The sequence below is a fragment of the Rhodamnia argentea genome, chromosome 2 (assembly GCF_020921035.1).
Source record: "Rhodamnia argentea isolate NSW1041297 chromosome 2, ASM2092103v1, whole genome shotgun sequence".
NCBI classification, from domain to species: Eukaryota; Viridiplantae; Streptophyta; class Magnoliopsida; order Myrtales; family Myrtaceae; genus Rhodamnia; species Rhodamnia argentea.
In genome coordinates this window covers 27,248,701-27,273,678 of record NC_063151.1, presented here as the reverse complement: position 1 = coordinate 27,273,678, position 24,978 = coordinate 27,248,701, and the positions used below count along the sequence as shown (strand labels likewise).

The window sequence follows — 24,978 nt, the reverse complement described above, 5'->3', positions numbered from 1 at the left end:
TCAACTTGACTGACATTGACTCGACTATCAGTCACTAGACATTGACTCGATTATCAACCGGTCTTTTTCCTTTTTTTGAAGCTATAATTCTCTCTTAATTAGAGGTATTATTAATGTTTTAATAGATAATCAGATTTCTCATGTTGTAATTTGATAATCTAAGACGCATCTTTTTGCTAAGTATAAATGGATTTCCTTCATTATGTGAAAATTAAGCATGAGTTTCTTATCGGACAAAAAAATAAAAGCATTTGCTTTTTTCCAACTTTTGATCATGATTTTGGAGTTTGGCATTGAATCTAAGCAGCAATTTCACAATGCACATTGGTTGTGCCCCTAGTACACCCTTAGTTCTAGAAGAGGAAAAAGAAATTAATAAAGAAAAAGAACAATAAGGCATATCCTTCTGGTCGGTATGGTTTCGCACGAGGAACTGGAAATTGGTCCGGTTTCCGAGTTGGACCGGGATAGATGCTCTTCCTTAGGCTAGGATAAAAGTAAGGATACGATAACATTTCTCCAATTCCGTGTTTGGTTTCTGTCCAAGACAGAATTAAGTCGGATATAAGGAGATATAGCTCGGACAAAATTATATCGGAAGGTGGGACATCATATACTCTTGATATGAATGTTATTTTTCTCGAATAACGATCTTCTAAATAATAAATTACGTATAAATAATATTCTAATTTTAATATATTAAAAAAAAATTTCATATAACATAAGAATATTATTATTTATGTATTTGATAAGAATTTTACTAAGGTACGATGGAAGGAAATAAAAACTAGAAAAAGAGATAGATTAATCGTAAAAATGAAGTAGAGGAATTCGTATCTTAAATTAACAAATTCAATTTAAAAATAATTTTTCTGATTCTTGAAGAACGAGGAGCAATTAAATTTCTAAAAAGAATTATCATCTCAGTTTCCTTTTCCTTTGTATCTCCGGTTTGCGTTGAAACTTCACATCTCTTTTGTAGTTTTTAAATTTACATCAAAACTCCATGAAAATGGCGAGAGAGTCTCCTTCGCAACCGTCTCTTTCACCTCCAAAGTCCATTAAACCAGTAAGAGATTTGAAACTCTTCCCCCTTACCGATCACGAAAGTAACTAGAGAGCCAAGGCATTAATATTTTTTGTGATCGCAAAAGTAAATGATTATATTTTCTCTATTTTATTAGAATGGATACGATATAATATGAAAATCATATTTTCTCTTTTTCATTAGAATGGATATGTTATAGTATGAGAATATTTAATTTTACTATAACGTTAACTAAACAGTAGATATAATATAACAAATCCTTTAATTTCAGCTCCCTATTTTTTGCGAAAAATGAATTATTTGAAAAATTTTGTCAAAAATATGATTGTTTGTATACTTGAAATAATTAGTCAATAAAAAAATATTTCATTATCGATAATAATTTATATTTAAATATTTTTATAGACGATGAAAATATTTTGCATTCATTTATTTTCGTAACCAATACATGTTATCGTTTTTTGGAAAATAATTTTCAAAATAATATTATTTATAAAACAAACGTAGGCTTCATGTCCTGTACAATTATATCCTAGCTAAAATTCGGACCACCAAAAGCCAGTCTAAGAAAACATTTTCCCTCATTTCACGTTTCCCCGCCTCGTCCTTTACAATTCCTGACCTGACCTCCTTTATCTTACTAGGAAATACATGCTCTTTCCTCTGTTCATAAGAGGGGGTTTATCTTAGGGTTTCGCTCGCGCTCGCTCATTCCCCAATCTCCACCCCACCAAGCCATGGCGAAACCCAGCAGAGGCCGTCCTTCCCCGTCGGGCTCCGCGTCCGGGTCCTCCTCTCGGTCCCGCTCTTTCTCAGGCTCCGACTCTCGTTCCAGCTCCAGGTCTCGTTCCCCGTCCAAGTCCCCGTCTCGCTCTCGCTCTAGATCGGTCACTTCCTCTTCCTCTCCTTCGCACAGCGTCAGCTCTCGCAGCCGTAGCCCCCCTCGTCACCGCCGCAGGTTTCTTGCTCTCTCTACTGTTTGCCTTTTTTTTGCGCGACGCCGAAGTAAAGTTAGCTGCTTTTTTTTTTATTTTTTTGGTTGGTTAGTTTTGGGGGGGTGGGAAGGGGGGTTGGCGTAGTTGGTGAATGGAAAGCTGGAATTTTAGATGTTAACAGAATAGAAAGTCCGATGGAGGGCGTGGAAATTTGATATGCCGACTAGAACTTGCAACTGTTTCCGCTTGTGTAAACTGTGTGGGCTTTTGATAGCACGTCTATTCCTTTTCTTCTTAGTGTAGATTTGTGCTCGGTATGATACTGAGAATGGACAGAGATCCGAGGAGAGCCCGTTTCTATGGAAAGGTGCAGTTATTAGAGTCTAGCTAGGATTGGAGGATTGATGATTCGAATGAGGGAGGTCTACATGAATTGCATGCTTTTTTCTTGGTTGCTTCTCTTTTTGAATTTCCCATTGCTGACTATCATTTCATCATATATAACTCCACCTTTTTCTGCAGTTCTCCTGAGGTAGTCAAGAGAGGCCGTTCCCCTCCGCCGCCGCCGCCGCCTAAGAGAGCTTCTCCGCCCCCTAGGTAAGTGTAATGATTTTTAACAAGCTAAGTCAAAATCCTACTAGGTAGGATATACATTGTAAGCAGCTCATTATAGGTCATGCAAGTATAATGGCATTTAGGATATATTTGCTTGTGTGAAAGATTTTCCGTGAACTAGTTTTGTGGACTTCATGTGTTTGATTTGCTGAAATCATTTATGGTGAAAAAAATATGCATGTTTAAAGTTAGAAAGATGAATTCCCTAATTTGAAAAGGGAAAAAATATTTTCCTTTATCAATAAGTTTTCCCTAGAACAAACAGACCTTTAGATGGGAATGAGGAGAAAATAGAGGACTTATATTGATAGTGTGTTGCATTGTCTTCTTCTTTTGCTGTTACATCTTTTTTTTTTAATAACATTTCATAATTGCAGGAAAGCTTCTCCTATTCGAGAATCCCTTGTTCTTCATATAGACGCACTCAGTAGAAATGTTAATGAAGGCCACCTGAAGGAGATATTCAGTAAGACAATTTCATTTTTCATGTACTTGATTTTGTTTAGTTCACTTTCCGCTGGCACAGAAAATACTTCCTTAAGATTGAAATAGTATGCCAGATTGTGGGATTTGGTATATTGCTCTTGGAAAATTCTGATCTCGCGGCCATATTCTGATGCATATTATCTCTAGCCTTTGACCTTGTGATTCCGCTCTTCGTTGAAATCTTGAACTTTGAGAACTTGTTCTCCTTGGTTCAAGGGATGTCTATGTAGGATATCAGTATGCTTGTTCAACTTTGGCTTTTTTCATGTTTGCTCTTGGCATTTTCTTCATGCAATTCTGGCACATTTAAATTTCAGATACTATTTTGTTTGGAAGAGCTACTTTTACTTATGTTGTCAATTGGGTGTTTTCGTGCTCTCGTATTCAATGATTGTAAATTACCAAAATGCAGTCTCCAGACTTCTAATTTGTTTTCTCAAAGGTTCTTGGTTGGGCAGTTATATCCTTTACCACTTTGATTTTCATTAACTCATGTTTTCTTCAATGTTCCTATGTCAGGATGGTACGCATAGTTTGTCATTCTAACCTTTTCTCTTCCAGGTAACTTTGGTGAAGTAGTGCATGTGGAGCTTGCCATGGACCGGACTGTAAGTTCACACGTTTGTTTGGAGCCTGTGTGTGAATGTACAGCCATCATGTATAATAACACTAATCCTGTTTCAGGTGAATCTTCCAAAAGGATATGGTTATGTCGAGTTCAAAACAAGAGCTGATGCTGAAAAGGCTCAGCTGTATATGGATGGAGTAAGTTTCATTTACCGTCAGTATCGTGAGTAGCCTGATTATCAGGACCTCATGTATATTAATATTGAGGAAAAGAGGCTAAATAACGGTCTCTATGTAGGCTCAAATTGATGGAAATTTTGTTCGTGCCAAGTTTACATTACCACCTAGACAGAAGGTTTCGCCAACACCAAAACCTGCTCCAACAGATTTGAAGAGAGATGCTTCGAAATCTGATAATGTTGGTGCTGATGCAGAAAAAGATGCATCTAAACAGCCAAGAGACTGTATGTTTGTACTGCCAGATTTTGTTGCAAAATTCTAGTTGTTTTTTATTATCTCATGTGCATCATTGCTTGCTTACGAGCTTTTCTATGTAGCTTCTCCTCGTCGGAAAGCTCTTTCCCCACCACCACCACGAAGAAGATCTCCTGGACCTCGTAGAGGTGGATCTCCAAGAAGACTGCTAGATTCTCCAATCCGCCGTCGAGGAGAATCCCCAATCCGCCGTCGAGGAGAGTCCCCCTATCGACGTGGTGAGACACCTCCAAGAAGGCGGCCTGCGTCCCCGGGAAGAGTTCGTGACCCATTATCTCTTCCAAGGCGGCATAGGTCCCCTCTGAGGTTGGTTGTTTGGGTGCTTTCTTGCCATGATTTTATCTTTGAATCTTGTTACCAATCTCTCATAAGGGTTTCTCCATGTAGAGCGCGGGCTAGTCCAATCCGAAGACGTTCGCCCCTTCCTCCTAGGCGACGGTAAGATGAACTCATTTGTATTTTGCATAGTGCAAAGTTGAGCCTGTAGGGTGCTTTGTCCTTTAACTTGTAATATACCAGCGGCTGAGCTGTAATTTGTGTGATATGTTAATGAGATAGTGGCTATAGCTTAAAGATGGTACATCATGTAGTCAATAACACTGAGAGTTTTACCTACAGCAAGGACTTTAATTAGTTCATTAGTTGTTGACCTGTTCAGCATATTGATTTCATGATTGAGTGTGTTGCTTATATCCGTTCGCTGATTAATGTGTTCCATATCAATATGCCTGCAAGTACCTTAATCATACAAGGCGAATTTGTGGTGGCCTGCATCGTGCTCCCAATTTTCTTGAGTGTATTTTTTAGTTTTTAATCTTATCACATTTTTTACTGTTACAGGTCACCACCTAGACGAGCTAGAAGTCCACCTAGAAGGTCTCCAATCAGTCGACGGCGTAGTCGCTCTCTAGTGCGCAGGGCCGCTCGATCACCAGCACGATCACCTTCTCCTAGGAGGTACTTTTTTACAATGATATAATAGTATCTTTTTCCCTCTTCTGAACGAAAACTTGCACATGATGGCCTCCCTGCAAGGGTTGTGCATGTCTTTTCTGCATAGTTTTGAATGTTACGTATTTGAATGTTTCACGCTATTTGATGCTATCAGAGGTCGAGCACCACAAGCAAGGCGTGGCAGGTCATCCTCGTACTCTGACTCACCAAGTCCACGCAAGGTTTGTGTAGTCTACTGGTAACATTATCAATCACTAGTTAGTGAAGTTTTTTTTCTCATTGTCTGTTATAAATCTAACAGATACCGCGGCGGATACCGAGTCGCAGCCCTAGAAGGTATTTTTCTTTCCTAGATCATCTTTGAGGATTTAGATCTAAGGTCTACTAAGAGCATCGTTTATTCGTGCCAATAACTACAGTTGTTTGTAGTAAACCTTAGTTTGTGTGCAATGTGATTTCTGGGCGTTGGCGTACAACTGCTGACAGTTGTGCAGCCTTCCCAGTTCTGCTTTGCATTGGTATGTTGGTCCTCTGTAGCCATGATTTAATGGTCGTAAGAATGACCATGAGCTCTACATTTGCAGGCCCATAAGGGGAAGGAGCTCCAGCAACACGAGCAGCAGCAGCTCGCCGCCTCGTAAGCCATAGGTAAATTCTCTGTTCCTCACCCATCTTCCCCTTCCTGTCCCATCTCCACCTCCCTTCCCCAGCCCCACTCACATCATTCGCATCCCTGCATCCCTCTGATTGTGGGAGAGACACACAGAGAGAAGGAACAAGAGAGGAAGTTTCCAGCAAATTGAAAATTGTGGTACTTTTTTCTGTGGAGGAACTTTATGGCTGTAATTATGACCATGCTCGTATTTTAGAGGATCGATTCTGCTGGGCAACTCTGAATCTGTCTTAGTTGATTGTTCTTGTAGAAGTTGATGATTCTGTTTTATGGTATCGTTTTGTTTTATCATAGTGTAAAAGGCAAGATGGGTTTCCAATCTGCAATGCCATTCCAATTGAGTTGAAGCGTAAGGGTTGCCTCGTACAATTGGCTATGGCCTCCTCATGTGAATGCCGTTGTCTCTTTGGCTGGTCCAACGGAATTTTATGTGGATTGCCTAGAATGGTTAATGGGATGCTTGGGTTGCTTTGAATTTAGGACCTGCTTAATGGTCGGCAGTTCATGGATGTGGCTGCATGAGGTTGGCGGGAGTAAGCCCTTAAAAATCAGTCTTAAAGTTGCTCTCGGTCATACTGAAGTCATGTTCATTCGTTGAGGGAGACATAGTCTAGTTCCAAAAGAAACATATTATGTGATTGACCAAGTTTGACTGTATATGGGCGAGAGTGAAAATCGGTGGGAGATTGAGCTGGTCATGCGATAGCTGTCTGAATGATTTCACTGCATAGGCTATCATTGGTCAAATGTATGTGGTGTAGCAAATACTTGCTGTGGGCGAGGACCATGTGTAAGAAAGTCATTAGGTAGAAATACTTGCGGTGGGATCGTGATGAATGGCTACGATTTTGACTTGGCTATGTTGACCTGGGTCGTGGCAAGTCCAGTCCATTGGTGAAAGTACCTGCCTATATCGTGAATCGTTCGACGTGTCATTACCGCCATTTGACTTTTGTAGGACATATGTAGGGTTCATCTGGGCTCTATATGATTAAAGGGCTTGGGTGAAGCGGTTTATAGGGACGCAGGCTTAGAAATCGTTAGTCATTTCCAATTTCTTTCTTTCATATTTCTCTCTCTATTCGTGAAGTCTTTGTGAGGGCACACAGACCAGATGATCCGGTTGAATTGATACCTCACGTTTTTTTTCCAACCTTCGAAGGGTCTCAACTTCTTCGTTGAACGATCAACAAGAACCCGTGTGCATCCTCGCAATCTCAAAATTGATGAGTTCAAGCGAACTCACTTTTACGTTCATCTATCCAAGACCCTCGCATGCTTAGAGCTTAGGCGACTTGACAAACTATACTCATAATTAACAAGGATCTGCCTATTCAGCATCATCGTGAAAAGTGTTGATCTCTCAACCGTGAGCAAATGTAAGTGTCGGCCTGGTAGGCTGATCCATTACATCGCCTCTAGCGATAAATAAGTTCGAAAATTGTTTCAAGTATTCATGCGGTCGATCTGCATAAAACCCAGAAAAGTAAACCAAGAAAAAAAAAATAGTTACAATAAAAGAAAGAAAATCATCATGGGGCTCTGGATGTCATAACTGATTTTCCCGCTCCTCACATGTTGCGGACTCGATAGGTCTACCTAACCTACGGTCGAACGATGTTCCGTTCCTTGCCTTGCCTTGTCAAATTTCGCTCTTTCAAGAAAAAGCCGAGCACAAGAATGGCGTCTGTGGGAGACACGAAACAACGACGGACGAACCGACCCAATTCTGTCCGAAAGAAAGGGGTGGGGGGCGCAAATCTTTGGCACAGAAAGCAGCGTCTCTTCCTCTCTCTCTCTCTCTCTCTCTCTTTTCTCCGTTGTGAATTGAAAGGTGTGACATGTTTTTCGCGTTTATTCATCGACCCGCTTGTGATTCGCCGCCTGTCTTCGTTATTAGAGATAAAGTGGAAATGGAATTTGGATGGATATCGAAAGGACGAAAGGTCCAAGCAAAACAAAATTTCCTTTTTCATAACGATAATGACGATGGTTTACTCTGCACTGACCAGATCATAATCAATGACAAAATGTATTCCCCCCCAGCCCATCCACCCCCACCGACTATAATTGCTCTTCCCTGCACTGAAAAGGAGATCTCATGCGACCGGCGCAAGTTGATGAAGTTGCATTTGCTCTTCGTACCTTTCCCCTGTTTCTCTCTCTCTCTTCCTTTTCCTCTCGATGCGTCCTTTTTGGTCTCATTATTGTCCTCCGCAACAGCACGGTGCGGTGCTGTTACCGAGCAATAATGGAGTGAGGAGCTCAAAGCGTGGAGACAGATGGACGGATCCAAAGGAGAGCAAATTTGTACCGCAGTGCAGTCCTCAGCTGCCAAACCAGAGAAGGAAAGGGTCAGATCATGTCCTACGAAGTTTTGATTTCGAGCCGGGTGGGATTTTAGATTTGGGCGAACGTGATTTTTCTGAACTGGTAACGTGGACGTTGGTCGACTCCCTCACCTATGTATTGAGTAGTATTTACAATCAAATCACAGTCTCAGACACCGCTCGAATTGGCATGCAAAATTGAAAAAAGAAAACAGAAAGAAGGTGGAGAGAGAGAGAGTGAGAGAGAGAGGGAGAGAGAAGGGGACAGAGAGAAAGCTGGAAGGTTAAAAATGGAATCATAACACGTTGTGACGAGACGAGGAGAGGCTGTTGGGGAGTACGTGTGACCCCCACCCCCCCCAAAAACCGAATTACGAGGGAAAACCCATTACTTTCGGGGCAGAGCCGGATCGGGAAAGCGAAAGGGAAAGAACGGTGGTTCCGTGCTTTCTCCCACGACGGAGGGGGCTGAAAAAAGCAGGAGGGGGACCACCGTCGGGACTCCCGAGGAGGGAAGATGTAACCGGTTCGGTTGGGTTCGCTTCCTTGTGGATCTATACGTGGAGGATGACGTGACGTGGCCGCCTCGGAGTAGGCAAGCAAATAATAATGCGAAACGCATGCTAACTCTGCATGTCAGGTGGGGACGACCTTTTCTTCACCTTTCTTCCGTCGTCCTTTTTTTTTTTTTTTAAATTGGGTTTCTTTTCCTAATTTTTTTTTTGGGTCCTTTGAAAAGAAGTTGGGAGTTTTTGGCAAGTGGGAGGTCCCCACTGCGGGGTGATCTGCTGCACAGAGCAGAATACTGTGAACTCAATAACGACAGGAAACAGATATTTAATATATATATAAATAAAATTGGAGAAAAGTGTTAAAATGCAGAAGAACAGCGACATTTGCGCGCGCCCCCTGGCGTGTCAGCTTTTTCCCCCTCCTCCTCTCGCCTCGACATCTCACTTTCCTGATGGCGCGTATCTCCCACGCTCTCCCTTTTTCCAGCTCCTTTCCCCCCGATCTTTTCTGTCGGGGCGGGTGGGCTCCGGGACCCACTTTTCTGTTTCTCTCATCTTTTATGAAATTGAAGTTGATTTGATTATTCAAATCCTATTTTAGAACCATATGCTCAAATTTGTATCTTCTCTTAATGCTTAAAATATGAAAGAAAAAGATGACAGAGCAAGGATGTTCAAATCTTCCTTAACTTCATCACGAGATTTTTGCCATGACGTGCGGCGGCAACGCTCCACTCAAAATTTTTTTTTTTTTTTTTTTTTTGTGGAGACAAATTATAGAGCAAAACTCAGCACCCAATCACCCACATTTTGTACGTGCGGGGGGGAGTAGGAGGGTATCCTTCCGTCGGGTTGGGGGGGACCGCGACGCAATTCCGAGCTAATGAGAGGGCCAAAAATTGCAAAATTGAATAAAGAAGGGCTCGTAATCATAATCAACAACGTTGGTACAAAAAAAATCATAATCAACAACGTGCAATTTTTTTTTTTTTTTTGGTGGGGGGGTGGTTTGTTTCATTCCACATTCCTCGTGATATTTTCATTTCCCAACGTTCACTCCACGTTAACGACGAAACTGGCGTTCTTGGCAGACCTACACACCGGACACGCCCGACACGACGGCTCGCACGTCCGGCACAGGCACAGATGCCTGCACGGCAATATCAGCACCCGCGCCTCCTCCTTCCCGCACTCCCTGCACCACCCCCTCCCCCCCTCCTCCCCCGCTAACCCGCGCCTCCCCTCGCATTCCCCTTCCCCTCCTCCCCCCCCGCTGCTTCCGCAGCACGACTGCGCGTCCTCCGTTAGGGCGTTGTCGTCGACGCCGCCGCCGTTCCGGCGATGGTTAGCGGCGTCGTCCAGCTCGGCCGTTTCGCCCGCGTCGTCCGCCGCCGTCTTGACTTGCGCCAGCAGCACCTGTTCCAAGTTCGTCCTCAGCGCGTTCGCCGTGGCTTCGTTTGTCTGCGCCAGGTCTCGCCATATCTGGTTCTCGATGCACAGCGACTTGATCCTCTCTTCCAGCGCGTAGTTCAGCCTCCCGATCTTCTGGATCTCTTCCTCTCGCGCTCGGAGCCGCTTCGCCAGGCCTTGCCCGATCGACTCCGCGAGCCTCCTCGCCTGGCTCTTTCTCTGCTCGTCCATCTCCGCTCGCAGCTTCTCCATCTGTTTGATTTAATCAGTTGACACAGCTCGAAATCAGCCGATGGCCAGAAGGAGCTCATCATAGAAAAGTAACAACCGAGCGCCCCACATATAGAACGACGGAATCGATACTCACGTGTTGAGAAATGAGGCGGTCGATGTCGAGGAACTGGTGGTGGACGTGGAGAGAAACGTCGTCCCCGAGGAAGGCGAAACGGCCGCAACCACCCCCGCCGTCGGGATGAATCTCCGCCGTCGAGAACGACAAGCCTTGATCAGAGTCTCTGGGGCGCTTTCTGGAGGAAGACGATAACGAAGGAAGGGGGGCGTTGTTGATGTAGGTGATCCCGCTCTCCGACTTCAACGGCGTCGTCTTGAGACGCAGGGACTCGTCGAGGGCGCGGGCAGCGGAGAGATGGGTGTTGTTGAGATTGGGATTGTACAGGGGAAACAGGAAAGAATCGGCGGTGGAGGTTCCCGATAAGGGCAGCCCGTACACCGGCTGGGAGCTGTACATGCTGGCGTTGGCTTGCACAGGATGGGTCGTCATCGTTCCCCCTTCCCTGCATTCGAACAAAAAGATGGCATCCATCACCATTAGCAAACTCCGGACACGAAGATCCGCAAGTCAAAAGAAAAGGAGGGAGAGGGAGAGAGAGGGGTACCACCACCTGTTGCGGAGGAGCTGCGGAGGGAAAAGATGGAGATGCCGAGACTCCACCGCCATGAGAGAGAGAGAGAGAGAGAGAGAGAGAGAGAGGGAGGTGGGTCTCTGTCGGGGTCGTGCTCTGGTTCTACCTTAGGGCTGTGGAAGGAGAGAGAGAGATAGGGAAGGACTAGTGGAAAGGAAGGAAGTGCATGGAGTCCAAAATATAGGTGGCGTGGCGTGGCGAGGCTCTGACGAGGATTGTGAGAATCTAATTACTATATCATAACATCTTACCACTTTATACTCTCTTACATACATGTGGTATGAATTGACAATTTATGGTATGAATTGTCAGAACTGCCCTTTTTTTTGTCCTTTTCGAGCTCGACTATTTATACGCATTCCTTTCGACACGACTCGATTGATTTCTTTTTCTTTTTTGGGTACGGTTGGGGGTGGCTTCAAGTAGAAAACTTTTCTACCCATTATTGTTCCGTTCCGTCTAGACTTTTCTCACTCTCTCTTTTGGCTCTCGTATTTTGTGAGCTACGATCTCGCTTTCAACGATTCTCGATCGATTCCGCATCGGGGATATAAGATAGAGCTGCCGGCTTCAATAATTCCTCTCGACGAATTTGGTTCCAACATGTGATGCTCCACGTCCGAACACCTTATCATTGTTGGTATGTCGCCATATCATGTATCGGCGGAAAAAATTATCAAAAAAGTCTTAAATTTATTATATTTGTACTAATTTGATTCTAAACTTTTCAATTGTACCGATTCATTTCTAAATATTTTGATAACTTGCCAATTCAATCCCGAACTTTTATATTATGCAAATTTGATCCTAAATCTTTTTATGATTTGCCAAACTAGTTCAAAACCTTTTCATGAATTACCTATTTAATCCTTTCGAAAAATTACTCAAATAATAGGTTTAGGACTAAAATGGAAAAATTTCAAAAGATTTAGGATTAAATTGAAAAAATTTCAAAAGGTTTATGATTAAACTGGTATAATTGAAAGGTTCATGATTGAATTGACAAATTGTCAAAAGATTTAAGACTGAATTGGTAATTTGTCAAAAAGATTTAAAACTTAAATTGATATAAATATAATAAATTTTAGACTTTTTCGGTAATTTTCTCTACATCGGCGAGGTGGGTTTGTCGATATTGGGGTGATTCTTCACGAGACGTGCGAGTAGGGGTTGATTGGAACAGTGCCACTCGGCCCCTCGATTTTCTTCTTTGGGAAAAATGCAAAAGGAAATTATTGACCGGTCGAAGGCCTTTGAACGAGATGGAATGGAGAGCGTCGTCCCTGGCACGTTGTTGTCAGGTTGAACCGTCTCCTCCGGAACCGCTTCGGTACGTTGGCAAGGCCGAGGCTTTTAAAAATCTCTCAAGCTCTGTCAATCTCAATTAATGAAGGCGATGGCGATGGGCCCCGTGATGCGCAGATTTCTTTTCTTTTGTTTTTTTGCTTGTGGATGTCGTAAAGACGCCACGCATCGCCTCGTTTTCCATGTAGGCTCGTCAAACTAGCCAGTACCACGCAAGGGGCGCTCGACGCCAAGTTCAATGCTTTTCATCAACGAAATTTACCGAGTGTCTCGACGGCACTTGTAATGTCATTAATGCGTCGATGAATCCGTGCTGACGAGTATCTCTGGAGCACCCCGATGCGTTACTTCTCGAAAGAAATGTACCCCGTCAGTGTAATTAAAAAATCGAAACTTTCCCTATATTAAGAAGTCCCTTTTACAAATGAAGTCTCGCTAAGGAGGATGGTCCATAAGACCCTTGACCAAAAAAAAAAAAAAATTATTCAAATGAACAAGTGGACATTTCTTCAAGGATTTCCGTGGGCGATGGATGCACACATCCAATGAATGCGATGGGGACGTGACGAGTGGTGCCTTATTCGGAGTGGGAACTGGCAAACCAAATTTTTCCTTGCAACCGCGAGCAAAGGACAGTCTCGTGGGCCCCCTACCACTCGACAGCAGAAACGAACGAAACGGGACATGGGACGTGGGACTCGGACAGTGTCGTCGCATCATTTTCCTCGGAACGGAAGCAAGAGGGCGGATAGCACGACGATCGAAGCGATCGATAGGGTAGAGACTTTCTTTTGGCTATTTCAATCGTGACGACTTCATTTTACGTGTTGTTCTGGATGGTAACGGACGCTCACGAAAGATCTCCCATCTTCTTTCTTATAGTCTCTATATAGAGAAAGAGAGAGAGAGAGAGAGGGACGATGGAGAAAAATCCCAAGAGATGCAGCCTCCGGCCTAATCGACTCTACCCATCTCATCCTTAGTTATTGCTCTCCGTCGCCGTCGAAAATCGTTGGTCCATGACACACGAGAAGTCTCCCTCCACCAACAATCGACAAAGCATCAAAATTCGATTTGGATCCTTAAAGGACTTGGACACGGGGTTCTTCAATTTCTCGAGAAATCGCCTAACATGTGAGCTCGCTCAATGCCGGCGAGCCAGGGGTATGCCCTACTTGCTCGAAGAAGTAGGCATTGGGCTCACGATAGATTGCGAGTTCCTTAAGTCGAAGGACATAGATCGAAAAAATAGGGAAGTAAATGATGTGATACTTAATAGGACAGTGAGCGTGGTTAGTAGTTGATCATAATTTAATTGGGAAAATCAGAAGAAAAAAGAAAAAAAAAAGACAGAAGGATTTCTCCCCTATGAGTCGCTGTGGTTTTGCGAGAAGGAAGAAGGGTAATTTTAGCGTGGGAGGCAGGGCGAGGAGTCCAATTTCCAAAGCTTCGTGTATGTGTTGGGGGGTGGGGGATCGCCTCGGAATCAGCATCTCCCCAGTATTAAATAGGGATCCGGTTGCAGTCTCAGTCTGGGTCTGCCCGTAATTTTAACCACCTATATATACCGTCCAATTTATAGCTGGGCCAGACTTGGGAAGTTAGGATCGACACTCACTGTCTGGACACCCCTCTGACAACTTACATTACATAAAAATAATGACATAAATAATTCTTAAATTTTATTATAATACATAATATAATTTTTAAATTTTTTAAATTTAATCAATATGGTTACTGAATTTTTATAATATATTTAATTTAATTCTTAAATTATAAAAAATATTTAATATTGTCATTTTATTAATTCAAATTTAGAGATGAATTTGAATATTTTTTAAAAATTCAGAGATTATATTGAATAAATTGAAAATTCAGATATCGCATTACTTATTAAATTAAAGTTTACATATCATATTTATTAAATTAAAAATTTATAGATTATATTACATATTAAGTCATAATCGAAGGATCATTTGTGTCAATTTTTTTCTATATATTGATATTTGTCTATCTGGAAAGGAGGGTGAAAAGTGAAAACGGACAACGAGGGTAGGGGGGAGTACAGAGACAATAATGAGTGGGGGGAGAAGAGGCAGAGGTGTGTTAATGATGTTTGCTGTTGAACGGATCAGCGGTGGGGTCTGTATGGGCCCCACCGGATCAGGACCGTCTGTCCCTTTTCTGACCAACACAGCAGGGGCCCCACCCCAATTCTCTCTTTGAATCCGATTCCCCAAGTTCTTTCCTTGTCCCCCTCGTCCTTTTGTTGCCTTTTTTTTCTGAATCTAATCTACGATTAAACTAATTAATTTATTCACCTCCACTCCATTCCATTAGCGGCAAAAGCGAAAACCCGACATAAACCCAACCTTAAGATTGGGACGTTTGATAACGACCCCCATCCGCCACAATTGACCCTCATAACACGTACTTTTATCTTATCTTTCATCAGTGGGGCACTTAGAAAAAACAGGGATGCCGGAGTTGGAGAAGCCTCTTCTCTTATTTTAAAGCTCTAGATCTTTTAGCAGTCATCGCTAGAGGAAACTGACAGACAGCCCGAGATGGCACTCGGCCTCCGTCCGGCGGAGGGTCGCCCGGATCTTTAATTCGGGCAGCCACCATTCGCGAGCGAGACGACAATCGTTCCTGTGTTCCCGCTTTTTGTTTGGACGGACACGCCTATGGTGTGTGGCTGGCTAATTTCGAACGATCATTTTGACCCTCTTCATCGTTTAATGTCAAGAAAAGCTCGAGCATCACTTTTCTAAAACCCTCCTTTTCTGCCCCGAAACGGTTTAAGGGCAGCTGGAGATAGGAGGAGAGGAAAGGTTTCGTGTGCAGTGTCGGTTTTCGTGGAGAGTTTTCTTCTTTCTTTTTCTCTTTTTTTTTCCCTTCTTTTTGAGGGTTGGGGGGGGTCTTTTGTTGTTCTTTTTCGGTGTTGAAGTTGAAGTGGGGCTTTTGACAAAGACATGATAATCTTCAGATAGTACAAAGTCATGGTGGAGATGATGGCTGGGGCAGCAATCACAACCATTGCCCCTCATGAAATTGGCCCACACATGTATTTCCACCGCATTTTTCAAACTTCTAAGCTACAAAAAATCAAGGAAAAGGCCGCTAAAAACTCCAATTTATACTCACCGTGACGTGTTTAATCTAAACTTATCCTAGCGACGTAAAAAAATGTTAAATTTATATTTATGTGGCACATTAACCCACCGATAAGGTACCGTCAGATGATTTTTCAACCGAACAATGCTGTTTTTATTTCACTTAACCCGATACTGTTTGTTTTTCGACATATTTTTAATAGTGTTCATTGATAGAACCTTAATGGTGGATGAATATGTCACACGTTTGAGAATTTTTGTGTCGTGAAAAGAAAAATCTAGGGTAATTATACTATAACGGGCATAATTTGAGATTTGAAGAGATTTTTTGCCCCAAAAGTTACCACCCCGATCCTCCGATCTGACAGCTCCATTGAACATCAACGTGGATCACTCTTGATGCTGGTTGGGCTGTCAATGTTGCAGATGGCATCGCCACCTCTGTCGTGTTTCCCATTTGGGACTTGACTTGTCCCTCCGCCAAATTGGCTCGATTCTCTCGATTAGAAAAACGCGAAGCATGCTCGGGGCGCACAACATCCGGGTCAATCGAACGCGTCTGCTGATTTAAATCTAATCCCCGGGGAAAAATTAAATTCCCCGCAATCCTCGTATCAACGCGATCTCGCCGGACGTGATTTCTGCGGGTTCGTCTCGTCGTCGAGCAAATTAATCGGAATTAGCCCCGGACGGGATGTGACCCGCTCGTGTCGTGATCGCGACCCTCATCTTCCGACTTTTGTTCGTGCATATGCTTCTATTCATATGTCGAAGATCAAGATGCGTGGCTCGAATTCCTCTTCCGCCTTGCCCCGTCACCATTAGCGTTTTGACTCGAAATTCCTTAAATCTATTAATGGAGGGGTGGCTTGCTCTAAATTACCAGTCTCTCTGTAGGCCGGCACGACCTAACACGATCCGGTTTTGAAAAACGATCATTAATCTCAATAAAGCTCGAGCGGTTGTGCGCTAAACATGGACTAATCATGCTTACCCCACGATGGTGGGGCCCCGGGTTCCACGGGTCCATCATGCACATCAGATTGCGACCGTACGACATTTTTGTTTCTTATTATAATGGAAACGTGCGATGATTTGATTCCAATGCCGCTGCTGTTGCTGTTGCTGCTGCTGCTGCTTGGAGAATGGCATCTTGTGGGGGTTGGAAAAGAATATAATTTGGGATCGTCAAAAGGTGATTTAAAAAAAAAAAAAAAGAGAAGAAAAAATCACTTGTCAAAGTGGCTAATTCTCAACGGGAGGTGTCCCCACCTTTTGATTATGTTTTGTATTCTATTCGCGTTGATTCTCAATTTCATGTGGGAAGAGGTGTCTTAGTCGAGCTGTGCATTTTGCACATTGGAATCCTCATGTCACCAACCAAGAGAAAAGCCAACAGACACCAAACTTCATTGCTTTGCTCCCATTTACACATAAAATCACACGTCCGCTTCATGTGGGTCCGACTTGCTTTTTATACTTGAATGATTTGTGCTACATTTATATATAATGTTAATGTCAAAGGTGCATCCAATATACAACCGAAAAAGATTAAAGAAGCCGTACAGGCCCCGATAACTCGCTCGTCATCCTACGCACCCGACCGTGCCTTGACAAACAAAGCTTGGACCGTTTACATTTAAAGGCCCAAGCTTTTGCAACAGCTTATGTCGGCTAAGGGCGCGAATGATAACCATCCTGTTTTTTGATAATAGTTTCTGACCTATTCCTCGGACGGAGTTTCCAAGCAGGGAAATGGGTTTGGTAACAACACAATATTTCTGTTCCCGAAAATAGAAATTCATTTGATAACATCATAAATATTTTACGGTTGCAATGGAGGCTAGGGTTGCGACGAGAGGCGAGCCGCCGGTCGACCGACGAGCGGCAGCAGGCGGATGGGGGACCATCCTTTTTCCAATTTTGTGTGATTCTCGCCGTGGATTGATGGGCGAGTAGAAAGGGACAGGCACCACCCAATCAGACAACGTTCAAACCAGAATAGAATCCCCACTCCGCATCTGCAACTCGGGGTGGCCCCTCTCTCAACCAGATCAAAGTCTAAAAAGAAGGCGGCTTCTCATCAACAAGTCACACTGTTTGATGGTTAAATTGGGTGGAGACGGGCATCACATAAGTTGCCCACTTTAAAAGTGACAGGAGAAGGCCCATGCAAGCACACTCAGTGGCCATATATGCTCCAAAACCTTTCAGCTCGAGGCGGGACCGACCGGAGTAAATGGACAGTAGTAAGAGAGACCACATTATTGTGCCAGATCGAGAATATTGGGATCGGATCGAAGTCATCGAGAGGGATGGATGCCAAGCGCCATGATGTGGAACCACCCAACCCCATTTTCTCTCATTGTGAAAAAGGTGGGCAAAGTCGGTCAATCAGCGTCCCATCAATCTCCCAGAAAAAGCTTTTGATAATTCTCGCTGCTTTCCCCTGATTTCTTCCCACCCCTCCTGCTGACTTTTCATGTTCCCTCCTTTAACATACGATCCGACCACCGACCCACCCGCGACCCCGTTTTCAACAGTACCGATTGGATTTGGACCACCACCGCGCAGGCGGGTCGAATTCGGAATCGAAGGCTCTTCACGTCCAAGGAAAGAACGGACGTTTCAGGACCCGTTTTCCATTCTATTCTCTACCGAATGTATAGTGGAAATGTTGGGGTTCTCTGTTCCCTCGGGGTCGCTTCGTGAGTGGGCTGCTGGCTATAGTATCCTTAAAAGAAGAAAAAGAAAACGGTAAGTGGGAGGGGGTGATGATAGAAAAAGGAATGGAGAGAATCCATGAAACCTTGCCAAAAAGTAGAGAGAGAGAGAGAGATGAAACTTGCTGCGGTTCTTTTCACAGCACGAGGAATTCTCCTTTTTTTCCAGACGTGGGAATTTCAAGGAAACCTGCGAAATGAGTCTGCTTTGCTTTACGTGTGAGATTGCCAACTTGGAGATGGAGACATTCGTCCCTGCAAAGATTTCAAAATCAGAGAAAGAAACTACCACCCCACCCACTATGGAGGATCGAGCGAAAAGAAGAGAATAAAATGGAAACAGATAAAGCAAAAGACGAAAAGGAAACTGTACTCTGGGAATAAATCCCAGTTTTGTATTTTCGGGTGTTAATGGTGGTGCGAAGTGTAAAGTGTGAACATCAGCTTCTTCCACTACCGCTTTTATCTCCATGTTCTTGGGACATATCTTATCTCACAGCACGTCCATTAAGCGCGAGCTGCAGAAGACGCGATACGTTCCATCTGAAAAAAGCAATTTTTATGCAATCTTTAGTATCGACCTGACATCGAAGATTTGATCACTTCCATATGTTTCTCAAGGAGATGGATGAGCACAACTTAGTGCGAAAAATCATAACGATCAAGGACGCGCTACGATTAGTTTGTGATATCGGCGTTGCGCGCGCGCGGAGCGCCACGCTGTCTTTGACTCGAAAAAAATCTCTCATTCCCTTGTTCCATCGCTCAAGTCTCGCATGAGCCGAAACTTTTAATGTCAGGTGATAGTTACCAGGCATAGCTCCAGTTGCTATACACTTAAATAAATACCGGGCATTGAACTGTGTTAGGGGATAATGAACTGTGTTTTTCACTCTGATGGGTGCATAATGATTTTGAGTGATTGAAGTTATGTTGGTTAAAATTCAGACAATTGAGGACTGCTTTGCGAAGAAATCAAACACCCAAATTCGAATCTGTTGCCGCGTTTCGAGAAACTAATTCTCTCGGCAGGGTATCGATGTAGTGAGAATTCATAATGCAACTTCTTGGGCTCTTTATCTGCACTAAGCATGACTTGTTTGACAAAAGCCATCAAACGATCCTTGTAGCTTCCCTCTCCCTTCCCTGTTTCCGTCCGGAAAGTCGCGTCATCCAACATCAAGAGTCTTCTAACTAATAGGCACTTCGGAAGACAATATTTGTTAGGCGGGTCTACATGAATATATTAGGCAAATTGGCAAAGTGAATGAGAGGAATGGAACCAAAAAACCGGACTTTCAACTAAATTTCATTCGCGGGAAACGGTCGTTTGTTTTTTCAGTGAAGTATTTTCAACTAAAAACCACTGCACAATGTGTCTTTAGATGACTATAAGCGACTGGCTCGCGTGACTTACATGTTCAGCAGATAGATGCAATTCGTCGCGAGTGACGATACCAACTGAAATCCCAAGTTCACCATTTCATGCTACCTTAAGAAGGAAGAGTACCGATCAAGAGTCCACGTTGCATCTACTTCAGAGTCTATTGAAAGTGAAAACTCAGCTTTAAATTCATGTTTGCGCACATTTCCGTAGGAGTTCAACTTCTGAAGTAGACGGTGCTCATCTCAGAACCTAATACTTCTCCAGTAGAGCTCATAAATGTATAAATGAGTAGGTAGCGACCTCGTACAACGGATCACAAAACTATCAATCATGCATGCTCGCACCGTTCTTAATTTGCTCCAACTTAACATATTCCTAAAGGAACAATCTCCAGCTTTTCCTGAAGATTGCTAATCTCTCTCCAGTCAGTTAGCTTTGAAATGGATCAATAAACCTTATTCCTCAAGGTAGACTGCTATGAAACCATCTCCAGAGTTAGTTTCCCGGAATAGAACCATTTGCCTCTTTCTTTTCCCTGTAATTGAAACTGGGAGGGTAAAAGCTACAAAGATATCTCACAATGTCAACTCAGTGATATCCTCAAAGTTCCATTAGGTGATAGAATTAAACAGTAGGAATGATAACCAACATGATATAAAAAGGAGATGCCAGCTAACACGAACAAACATCAATACCAAAATAATGGCCCAGTACAACTCCTGTCAAATCACATTCTTGTTGGATGAAATATTCCCACCTAGCTTTGTTCATAACCAAATGATGACAAACAGATAGAAATATGTAATAAACATGCGGGTTCTGTACTTCAACTAAGATTTTTTTATGGGAATCCCGTGTCTAACAGCAGATGGCATCTTTCTTTGTGTAATGAATTGTGCACTTGAATTTCTGCAAAAGAAGACAAATTCGAGCAAATGAAAATGAAAAACTGGCTTTCACCAATTCGGCTCATTATTCAAACACGTGGTTCAATGAATACAAGGTGAATCTCATCCTCAAAAAAGTTCAGGCACATTTCCAACATGGCAGCAAGTGTCCAGCAAATTCCTCTATACAAAAGCTATAAACAAATCGACAGCCCTTATGTGCAATTTGTTAGAATTGAAATAAGGAAACTTGACATTTCTAAAATGATATTAATTCAATAGCCAACAGATCTGTCATCACTGAAGGCATATATTAAGTGACTCAAAAGTTTTGCCATGGGGAAAATCTGCCGTGACACTGCTAAACTTCTGTGCATCATTGAACAGGCCATACTATACTAATTAGCTAAATTGGCACGAGGAGGAAATATATCATTGGCATTTCTTCCCCTACATACATATTATATAAAGGAGAAAAGGACTGATCATATGTTATGGAGAAGTTACTCACATGTACAGATACATTGGCAGATGTTACTCATATTTAGCCCCATGCCATAGAACAAGCATAATTAACGATGAGTTTACCATCAAAGCCGAAATTCTGCATCATTCAGATTGCCATAAATCAGGTGAGAAATACAGCTAAAAGTAGTTATATATCCATGAAACACTGCAAGTAGGTAAAGCCTTTAAAAGGAAACACTGATGCAGTCAGCAATAAATTCGTTTGACGCAATATATAAGAGATTAACTCTGCTCGAAGTTTCAAAAGTTCCCGTGATTTCCACAGAAAAGAACAATCTTCCACATTCACTCACCGCTAGAAAATTGTTGGTATGATTGCTACCCGATATCCCTAACTAGTAAGATCTTTGAGAAAGGGGGACTCCATCAAAAAGCTTCTGCTCCCAATTAGTACAATTCATGTATTTCGAATTCTCTATCAGAAGCTGTTTCTTTAAAGAAATAATCACCATTGGTGCAGGGCATAACTCTATGAGTGAAAACCACAAACAGAGAGGCAAATGTCCCCAATGGTGACACCGAGTTCAGTTTTCCTATTTAACTAATTGAATAAATATAACAGAAAGAGAGAAACAGCTGCAAGTGGAATTCCACAGACAGAATTGAGAGACATTGAATGCACTTGCCTCATACAGATCATTCACCATTTCATCTGGGTTGGGTGAGAAGGCGCTGTTTACATAGACAAACTGCCCGAAAAAAGAGAGAGCAGGAAAAAAAGATGTTTGTCAAGCTACAATTTAGGCCTTACAAAAAATGGAAACATACCAGTACCAGCTACCTACCAACGTCTCCCGGTGAAGTTGTCGGCAGAGAAAGTCAATCACTTTGGCAAATTTTTCTGCCCCAGAAATCTGTCATTACCATTGTGATTGTCACGTGAATATCAAAGATTCAAGAGTTCACTATACCACCACATCACACAATTTTTCTCATGGAAAATAGATATGTTAACTTATGCCACCAAAGCTTTAATGTTAGAAGACATTCACGCAAATCTGATGAACACTGGTTTCCAAGGAAAAATCTATTGTAAAATGGAGATAAGTATGAGAATGGCCTAGCCAAGCATTCGAATTAAGTTTCAAGATCATGGGCAGTACATGGACAATAGCAACAATCTCATAATGTCCAGTGTAAATCTATATACATTTGACCAAGAGTGGGAGATTTTGCCATTGAAATCCTGGTTCATCTATAGAATAGAGATTAAATTGATATCATGCAAAAAAAACCACCCCGACTTCCATTGTTAAATTCACTAATTATCTTACTTGCATACTGAACCTCTATTGCTGACATGAGACTGAGACACCTGACCCGAAGTAAAGTCAGTTCAAACCAGAATCGCCTACAAAGATGCATGAACTCTGACCTGAATCAGCCCTGTGTGAAAGCTATAACCTTACCTAGATCAATGCCGGAAAAATTCCAATCACAGTAGATTTATGATATCCAATCTCTCAGCTTAAGATAGCTCATCAGCAGATGAACCAAAAAGGAGGCATGACTCGTATAGATAGGAGTAAGTTTCAACACTCAAGGCATTGTTTGGTCCAGAGGCATTGAAATTTGGAATGGTATAAATTTCTTCAGAATCAAATTCCTTCCCTCGATGTTGTTTGGATGATTTAAATTTGGTTATCTGAAGTAGATAAGTCGGGATTTCGCGGTTTAATGCCACCAATAAATTAGCAAATACTCCCATTACCATCTACTATCATTGTCCTCTATGTCCGATAATCCAGAGCCGTGTCATGGAAGTCTAATTAAACAAGCAGCCTTGACAGTTGGCTCGACATACCGACCATATTTGCATTCAATGTCGTATGACTGCTGCAAAAACCTTGGAAGTTTAAAAGAAGCATTTGATCAATCACGTAGAGTGCAGCCTTGGTTTTTTTTGGCGACGAATTAGCTTCCGCGTGACAATGCAACTAATTGTACATATGAATCCTTGATCATCACGGAGCTATGTCAACAAACAGGGGAGTCGCGCTTTCAACAATTCGGAATCACTGGCCAATGCCACATGAATCAAGCGACGCCAAAGAGTCAGCAATCGCACACGGAAACATGCACACGAGCACAATACATGTTACGACGTCAAGAAACTAAGGGCTATTATTACCACTGACCTTGAATTTAGCTTGCTTCATAATAGGAGCATCGCCGGTGGCCCTCAAGTGGACAACGACTGCAAAATCACAAGAATTTCCCAAGCAAGACCCCGTGAGCAAGCAGCTCGCGAATCAAATTGAAGCAAACGAAGGCAATCAATTCAGTATCCAACAGGAAGGATTCGACGGAAAAGATGGGTTCTTTCTCAAGTTTGTTCAAGGACTCACTTTTGCGATCTGAACTTGGAGAATCGGACGCCATTTACTGTCATGCAGATGGAATTTCTTCAGGAAACCAAAAAATTAAAAAAACGATCGAGCGGAAGGACTTCAGAGATTGCTGAAGCAAGTCATGGAAATCAATTTGATTTTCAGTGGGCTTTTGCGAGAGAGAAGCCCTCTTTGACTTTCGAATTCAAGCCATTTTAATACTTTCTCCGAAGGATTTGGTTGTGTGTGGGCTTCTATTTGTCTGGGCTTCATGCGAGGCCTTCCGGCGGATGAGCCCATTCATTTCAAAGGACTCGGTGAAAAACAAAAATGCTTGCAGAGGCATTTTCACATAATGAACAAAATTATAACCAAAAGCAAGAATTTAAAGTGAGATTAAGAATATTTTTCTACCATTCTCGCAAATATATCCTGGGATTTGGAACGTGTTTTTTATTCCTTTGGTCATTAACTTTGGAATGTGAGACTTTCGATATTTTCACAGACCCGCATTCAAGCAATTTTTATAAATATGCGATAAATTAGTTCTTTTGTCCTCTCAATAAATTTGAGATAAATCAATTTGCAATCCTATTTGTGTATATCAACATGTTAGCCACGGACCGATGCGAAGTCGTGAAACTAAATTGACCCGGCATGCGAGCTCCTCTCTTCTTAACCTCATTGGTGCCATTCCCACGAAAGCAATCATGAATTCGTATCAACAAAGTGGAAATGTCATGATGAAATTGGAGGAAAAATTATCAAAAAATCTCAAACCTATTGTGTTTGTGCCAATTTAGTCTTAAATCTTTCAATTGTTTCAATTCAATCATAAGTCTTTCAATTATATCAATTTAGTCCTAAATCTTTCGAAATTTTGCTAATTTAGTCCTAAATCTTTTGAAATTTTGCTAATTTGTTGGAAGGACTAAATTGGTAATTCATGAAAATGTTTAGGACTAGTTTGGCAAATCATTGAAAAGTTTTGGACCAAATTCGCATAATTGAAAGGTTTATGACTGAATTGACAAATTGTTAAAAAATTTGGGATTAAATTGACACAATTGACAAATTTAGAACTGAATTAATGTAAGTGTAATAGGTTTAGGCCATTTTGGATAAATTTTTTTCAAGTTGGAACAAAAGGAAAAATCAATAATAGTAACAACGCTCTCCGTAAACGTGCGCACACGTGATGGAACTGAGATCAACAATGGAAAATGACCAACCATGAAAGCGAAAGTGGGAAGTATCGAGTGGTACGATGTCATTGATCGTGGTTGTATTATTGAGCTGGCGAGGCCCCACTTAATTGTGCAGACGTGGACAATCGGGTGGGACCCAATGGAGAAATTATCTCTCTCTCTCTCTCTTTTTTTTTTTTTGGCGAGGCTGGCTTACACTTACGAAAATTACTCATTCTAGGCCATACCCATCGACCCATTGGGTACAACCATGCGTAAATATATCAACTTTACTGGCATAACAATTTTTAAATGATTGTAAAAGTAATGATATGGCATACTGTGAATTATAAATTCTTAAAAAAGTAAATTTTATAATAATTTTTATTTATTTATTATTTTATTAGACAAAATCAGCTATCAATCTCTTAAACGTATCGATCACTTAGTAAATTGCTGAGGTGCCTTTGAGTCATGAACATGCTTAAAAAAGACTATTAAGGTCTAGCGTCGAGCCTAGCTCAATCGTCTATCCCGATGTTTTTGTATAGGCTCAATTCAATTGAG

General features: G+C 42.2%; 3 protein-coding genes across 7 annotated transcripts; 1 reads left to right on the top strand and 2 right to left on the bottom strand.

Moving 5' to 3' along the window:
- The first annotated feature begins 1,684 nt into the window (after positions 1-1,684).
- LOC115737377 (serine/arginine-rich splicing factor SR45) lies at positions 1,685-6,063 on the top strand. 3 transcript variants are annotated; one of them, XR_007197554.1, is made up of 13 exons: positions 1,685-2,006; positions 2,506-2,580; positions 2,976-3,064; positions 3,646-3,692; positions 3,769-3,849; positions 3,950-4,115; positions 4,209-4,452; positions 4,534-4,584; positions 4,987-5,103; positions 5,255-5,321; positions 5,402-5,461; positions 5,505-5,618; positions 5,685-6,063. XR_007197554.1 is itself a non-coding variant. In XM_048274719.1 (13 exons), the coding sequence occupies exons 1-12, from the start codon at positions 1,786-1,788 to the stop codon at positions 5,581-5,583; spliced, it is 1,200 nt and encodes a 399-aa protein (XP_048130676.1). In that variant the 5' UTR covers positions 1,686-1,785; the 3' UTR covers positions 5,584-5,618; positions 5,685-6,063. The 3 variants fall into 3 exon arrangements, 2 of the variants coding, with proteins under 2 accessions (XP_048130676.1, XP_030525329.1); XM_048274719.1 differs by having other exon boundaries at positions 1,686-2,006; positions 5,402-5,436; positions 5,577-5,618; XM_030669469.2 differs by lacking the exon at positions 5,505-5,618 and having other exon boundaries at positions 1,688-2,006; positions 5,402-5,436.
- Positions 6,064-9,627: 3,564 nt separating this feature from the next.
- On the bottom strand, positions 9,628-11,185 carry LOC115737378 (probable BOI-related E3 ubiquitin-protein ligase 3). Of its 2 annotated transcripts, none has more exons than XM_048274930.1 (3): positions 10,925-11,185; positions 10,393-10,819; positions 9,628-10,277 (listed from the first exon to the last, which is right to left on the bottom strand). In XM_048274930.1, exons 1-3 carry the CDS (start codon positions 10,981-10,983, stop codon positions 9,669-9,671), a joined length of 1,095 nt encoding a protein of 364 aa, XP_048130887.1. In that variant the 5' UTR covers positions 10,984-11,185; the 3' UTR covers positions 9,628-9,668. The 2 variants fall into 2 exon arrangements, with proteins under 2 accessions (XP_048130887.1, XP_030525333.1); XM_030669473.2 differs by having other exon boundaries at positions 10,928-11,183.
- Positions 11,186-20,053: 8,868 nt separating this feature from the next.
- Positions 20,054-23,420, bottom strand: LOC115737515 (ubiquitin-like protein ATG12). 2 transcript variants are annotated; one of them, XM_030669672.2, is made up of 6 exons: positions 23,243-23,410; positions 23,033-23,091; positions 21,680-21,748; positions 21,521-21,583; positions 20,878-20,970; positions 20,054-20,388 (listed from the first exon to the last, which is right to left on the bottom strand). In XM_030669672.2, the coding sequence occupies exons 1-5, from the start codon at positions 23,274-23,276 to the stop codon at positions 20,911-20,913; spliced, it is 285 nt and encodes a 94-aa protein (XP_030525532.1). In that variant the 5' UTR covers positions 23,277-23,410; the 3' UTR covers positions 20,054-20,388; positions 20,878-20,910. The 2 variants fall into 2 exon arrangements, with proteins under 2 accessions (XP_030525532.1, XP_048130772.1); XM_048274815.1 differs by lacking the exon at positions 20,878-20,970 and having other exon boundaries at positions 23,243-23,420.
- Between the last annotated feature and the right edge of the window lie 1,558 nt (positions 23,421-24,978).

What these genes read in the sequence shown, in the direction of transcription:
- LOC115737377 (XM_030669469.2), top strand. Translation starts at nt 1,786, where the DNA reads ATGGCGAAACCCAGCAGAGGCCGTCCTTCCCCGTCGGGCTCCGCGTCC. An exon ending in AGCTTGCCATGGACCGGACT is followed by an intron (nt 3,693 to 3,768) that starts GTAAGTTCACAC and finishes ATCCTGTTTCAG; the next exon opens with GTGAATCTTCCAAAAGGATA. An exon ending in ACTCACCAAGTCCACGCAAG is followed by an intron (nt 5,322 to 5,401) that starts GTTTGTGTAGTC and finishes TAAATCTAACAG; the next exon opens with ATACCGCGGCGGATACCGAG.
- LOC115737378 (XM_048274930.1), bottom strand. Translation starts at nt 10,983, where the DNA reads ATGGCGGTGGAGTCTCGGCATCTCCATCTTTTCCCTCCGCAGCTCCTC. An exon ending in CAGCTCCTCCGCAACAGGTG is followed by an intron (nt 10,820 to 10,924) that starts GTGGTACCCCTC and finishes GTTCGAATGCAG; the next exon opens with GGAAGGGGGAACGATGACGA. An exon ending in ACCGCCTCATTTCTCAACAC is followed by an intron (nt 10,278 to 10,392) that starts GTGAGTATCGAT and finishes TAAATCAAACAG; the next exon opens with ATGGAGAAGCTGCGAGCGGA.
- LOC115737515 (XM_030669672.2), bottom strand. Translation starts at nt 23,276, where the DNA reads ATGGCGTCCGATTCTCCAAGTTCAGATCGCAAAA. An exon ending in TCCAAGTTCAGATCGCAAAA is followed by an intron (nt 23,092 to 23,242) that starts GTGAGTCCTTGA and finishes GTGATTTTGCAG; the next exon opens with TCGTTGTCCACTTGAGGGCC. An exon ending in AACTTCACCGGGAGACGTTG is followed by an intron (nt 21,584 to 21,679) that starts GTAGGTAGCTGG and finishes TTTTTCGGGCAG; the next exon opens with TTTGTCTATGTAAACAGCGC.